At 39.2% G+C, this 5,180-nt stretch overlaps 1 protein-coding gene across 1 annotated transcript in view; it reads right to left on the reverse strand.

Moving 5' to 3' along the window:
- Nucleotides 1–5,180, reverse strand: part of LOC129409408 (glutaminase liver isoform, mitochondrial-like) — a 15,820-nt gene that overhangs the window by 3,918 nt on the left and 6,722 nt on the right. Inside the window, exons 2-4 of the mRNA XM_055155371.1 lie at nucleotides 5,135–5,176; nucleotides 3,137–3,268; nucleotides 709–801 (exon numbers count right to left, since the gene is read on the reverse strand). Of these exons, the coding sequence (XP_055011346.1) occupies nucleotides 709–801; nucleotides 3,137–3,268; nucleotides 5,135–5,176 (267 nt within the window). The remainder of the gene's footprint in view (nucleotides 1–708; nucleotides 802–3,136; nucleotides 3,269–5,134; nucleotides 5,177–5,180) is intronic.

The raw sequence follows: 5,180 nt of genomic DNA on the forward strand, positions 1-5,180 counted from the left end.
ACTTAAAATCTCTGATTTCAAAGACTGCAGCGGGACATGTCTGCGGACCACAGGATATAAAGTTGTGAGCACGATCACGCCAGCTGTTTCCTGTCTACAATAAAACCAGTCACTCTGAGACTCTTACGTGTTCAAAAGATCAGAGCACTGCACTTTAGTAAAACCTGTTAATATTACTTCAGATACATGATTTTTAAAGTATAAAAAAATTGGTGATAAAGTCCACAGGAAATAGAGTCACTATCACTAGTCGCTGTGTGGATGTGAACAGACACATATGAGGAACTACTCTCACCTTTTTACTTTTAAAGTTAATTAATAGCTCAGTTTTTTAGACTGTCATTATTTGCGGAGGACAATCAGTATAGATAATGTGGATGAGATGCTGCACTTTAAATTGACCACTTTACGAGAGGTGAGGAATAAAGTCTTCTTTATTAATTTCGCTCTATCCTGAGTTTGTATGTTGCTCCTCTGTATCCGTCACTCCTCTGCCCCTGACGTTCCGTTTCATTGGCTGTTATCGTAGTGTTGCTGGTGTTTGGTGGTTATGATCTAACACTGACACACACACACACGAGGAGCGAAGCGGCTTCAAAATCGCACATGAAGGCATAAAGTTGGATCACACCTCCCAGAACTCGAGGAAAAAGAAATTGTAGCCAAAATTGGGCCAATTGAGCAGTGGTGTGGGATCATTGGACTCACCTCAGACTCAGACTTCCACTGTCTGTAGGCCAGCACCTGCCTGAACGGCGTCCTGATGTCAAAACTGTGCAGCTGGAACCGAGACACTAACTCCTGTAAAGAGATTATGGAAATCATCCCATCATCATCATGTCTCTACAGAGATGTTATTGCTTTGCCTGCATGCATGTTTCACAGTATGGCATTAAATGTATCCATGAAAGCAAACTGGTGATGCCACGAGGCCAAGTTACAGGTCAAGCATTGTGATTTTCCACACTTTTGTGATCTATAAAATGAGAAGTTAGCACGAAAATGAGCAGTCAGGTGTTCTGTCAAAATGGGCTGCCCCATCGAAATGAGCTCCAGCAGCCTAAATCAACAGTGACATCTATCGACTCACACAAAATAAGTAAATTGACATTTTTCCATTTACAGTTAACACAGTTTACAGTTCCGTTTACATAACTCTAACCCTGACCTCCCCAGGTTTGACAACATATTTCTTTGGATTAGAGACGTGGGTTTGATGCTGTTTGCACACACTGATCACACTTTATACCTTAGTTATGTACAGTTTCAACTAATTTATCTGAATTTGCGTAGTTCATTTGGACAGTCACATTCTGCTCAAATAGAGCTCGGACTAAAGGGAGCACATATCGACAGGACAATTTAGCCATTGAATAATGCTTCCACTGTAGAATCACCATTATCCACTCATTTAAATGAATTTAGGTAGAGGAGCTCATTTCGACAGGTCTATATCTTCTATCAAATAAGGCTCCCACTATATAAGAGAAAGAAATGACTGGAAACACTCAAATCTCAAATTAAATAGTGTTAAATATAGACTATTTAATGCTATTATCATAGGCTACAGTGTGAATTTCTATTCTGTTCTTCTTTTTTTTATATTTATAGTGATATTTTATTAATACAGCGCCTTTCTAAACAAAGTTACAAAGTTTTCTATACATGGACACAAAATAAAATATGAAGTAATGAAAATGATAACAATAAAATCAAATATTAAATCCAAACTATTCAATCATCTAATGTAGGTATTCTGCAAGTATTCTTCAAATCTAACACGCACATGTCGATGTTTACACGCTTAACTGGTCCAAACATAAAATAAAACCAATACCCTTTTAAAATGTGACATGTTACTCCACTTCTGCCTCGGGAGCTCAAATCGACGGCATTTAAACTGTAACAGAGCTTTGGGCTCATGCACACAGTAGAGCTGTAGGAGCTGAAATCGACAAGGCACCAGTCCAAAAATGAGCAAGTTAGAGGAAGTTTATGGACATTTGGGATTTGTCCATACACTTTTAGTAAGAATTCTATGTAAGGTTTTATAAATGAGACTCAGCTCTGTGGCGAGGCGACCCTGCTCATCAGAATTCAGGTTTTTCAAGGTATTTTTGAGCTGTAAATAATCTGTAGTTGATATAACACAAGATAGATAACATCACCATGGAGACAAGCATGTTTAGAAAAATTACTGTATTTTTTGGACTATAAGTCGCACTTTCTTCATGGTATTCCTGCAACTTATACTCCGGTGCGATTTATAGATTAAAATTTTCATACTGACAACCGCGAGAGGGCGCTCTAGGCTCATGTGTCACTATCTAGTACTACTTTTACTCCTGCACAACTGTCACTTCCCACTCTACTGCGCCTGCCTCCTGTAGAAAAAGCCTCTGTCCTGCTGCAAGTAGTGAAATATTCAGCCAAAAACGGTAATCAAGCAGCAGAAAGAAAGTTTGGAGTGAGCAAGAAACTTATGAGGGACTGGCGGAAAGCGGGGGGATGGAGAACACAGCTTCACAGCAACCGGGCAGGTGCACAGTGTAACTTTCCTGGAAGTCACTGGATGAATCGACAAAGCCTTAACTTCAATCACAATCGATACCATCCTGTTGGGATTCAGAAAGGCCAGAATAATTCTAACTGGAACTGATGCTGAGTCTGATGACAGCGAGGTAGAAGAGGAAGAGGCGCACTGTTTACCTCAAGGATCTATGGTTTATCTACAGAGGTTGCGTAGAAGTGACACCAAGGATTAGTGATTTGGAGTGAGATTGTGAGTTTGGTAAACTTATGTTATGTTGTTTATGCTATAATTATCTGAATAACTGTTAATATGTTACATTAACATATTAATGCTTATTCAGTCTGTTGTTCTCTGTTTTGTTGTTATTACTAGAACTTGACTTTCAAGATGAAATGTTGGTTCCTGGTCTCTAATTTAATAAAATCAATTTCCCCAAAAAGTGTGAGTCCGGTGTGACTTATATATGTTTTGTTTCTTCTTCATTGCGCATTTTTTGGCTGGTGCGACTTATACTCTGGAGCGACTTATAGTCCGGAAAATACGGTACATATTGCACCTGTATTACAGTCTCAAAAGCACAGGGGCCAGTGGTTATGTGAGTACCTGGCAGAAGTGCAGAGCTCTCCAGGGGTTCCCACGGGAGTCTGTCTCTGGAGAAAAGGCCATTAGACCCAAGACTCCAGGAACTACAGCCAGCAAAGCACCATGGGAACTGGAGGCCGCAGGGACTGAGGTCTGTGAGTATATAAAAACAAAAGGTCATTCTTTTTTTTCACAATCGCTTCAGAAAGTGACACCATTATTCAACTCCAAACACAGCTAAAAGAACCTGAAGACAGAAGACTAAAATGGCAAGTTTGTGGAACCAATCCCAAACATATAATGAATAGATTCAGCATTTGTGTGTTAGGATTTTTGTTTTTTCCCCTCATGCTGTCTTCTCTTCCCCTCTGGATCTTGTGTGTCTGGAGCTGGGCGGAGAATCTGGCACCACCCTCGTCTTTGGTTCCACCCTCTACAGTACTCACCTGCAGCTTATTCTCCTACTTATCAGCCTTCACCTCTGCAGTATTTAAGACCGGTTCAAGTATCCTCTGTGGTACAAACTGTTGGCTCCATTTCTGTTTCTCACATGTTTGCCTGCTTTCCCAGTACTTAGTTTGCCTTTTCTTGTTTTTCTTCAGACCCATTTTTTGCACTCTCTCATTCTCTCACCCCAGCCTCTTACCCAGCTCCCAGCAACCTGCATATCTTTTGTCAACAATAAATCCTGTTAATTTTTTGGACTTTTATTGTCTGCCGCATTTGATCCACCAGTCATTACAATACTGTGGATCATAGATTTTGTAATTTGTTACAAAAACAGAGTTATATAGGCCAGCTATTTCCAAAAGTGATGCCATTATTCAATCCTGAAGACTACTGTTATCAGCTGAAAGGACATTAAGCTCCTATATTACATATTATTGAAACTAACACACATGAACATTCACACACACAGTGGCTTCCTCTTTTCTGCATCATTCGAGGAAAAACTAAAACTAAAAACAAGCTTCAAACCATAGATAGATAGAATGCTGCTACCTCCTCAAAAACAGACCTGGAGTTGTGTTTTTCATTCACACATGTTTCACTAACGCGTTATAAGTCCGTCTACATCTCCAAAGCTCAAAATGCTCTGTTCCACCTTGTGATGTCAGGAAGCTGCAGTTTTCAAGTTATCAGCTCCTTTTACCTCAGCAGAGATTGGCCATTTTGAAATCATTCAACTGATTCTACTGAAGGTGTATGGAATTTAAAAACTCAGTGGAGCACTTCCTGTATTACCACATGACATCACAAGGTGGAGAGTTTTCTGTTTCAGAGAAAAAGAACTCAGTCTAAATGTGCAGGGTTTGTGAGTTAAACATGTATGATTGAAACAAAACACAACTCCAGGTCTGTTAGTGACAAGGAAACCGCATTACAACTTACAGCTCTGGAAAAAAATAAGAGACCACTGCATTTTTTTGTCTGAAATGGTGAAGTGCACAGCAAGAACAGTTCGATACAGGCTCCTAGGTGCAGGGCTCAAGAAAAAAAAAAACTTTCATCAAACTTTCAATCAAAGAAGAGCCAGGCTGAGGTTTGCTAAAGACCATAAGTATTCATCTTGGTGGAGAACAGGCCAAGACCCATGAAAGCTGTGTGTTATTTTGACCATTTGTCATTTTCTGCAAATAAATGCTCTAAATAACAATATTTTTATTTGGAATTTGGGAGAATGTTGTCAGTAGTTTATAGAATGAAACAAAAAAATTCATTTTACTCAAACACGTACAAATAAGTAGTAAAATCAGAGACACTGATAATTGGTCTCTTATTTTTTTCCAGAGCTATAAATCTGAAAACAGTGTAATATGAGCTCGTTAAGCCATAAGATTCATATGGTAAGTTTGTGAAGGCTGCACAAACACATATTGATAAGGGTTAACATGTTTAAGTTTGCATGTTTAAAAACAGTTATACACTGTTCTCATCTGAAATTATGAAATCATCAAATTCAACAAAGTGAATGAACACTTATCCTGTTCTTGTTTGCTCTACAAAGCCTGTATGTACCTTAAAGTGGAAGGCGGTAGAGTGGTGCTTGAGTCCTGCTGTCTGC

The sequence above is a fragment of the Boleophthalmus pectinirostris genome, unplaced genomic scaffold (assembly GCF_026225935.1).
Source record: "Boleophthalmus pectinirostris isolate CB_2022bp ecotype Guang Dong unplaced genomic scaffold, ASM2622593v1 HiC_scaffold_2, whole genome shotgun sequence".
Classification (NCBI taxonomy): Eukaryota; Metazoa; Chordata; class Actinopteri; order Gobiiformes; family Gobiidae; genus Boleophthalmus; species Boleophthalmus pectinirostris.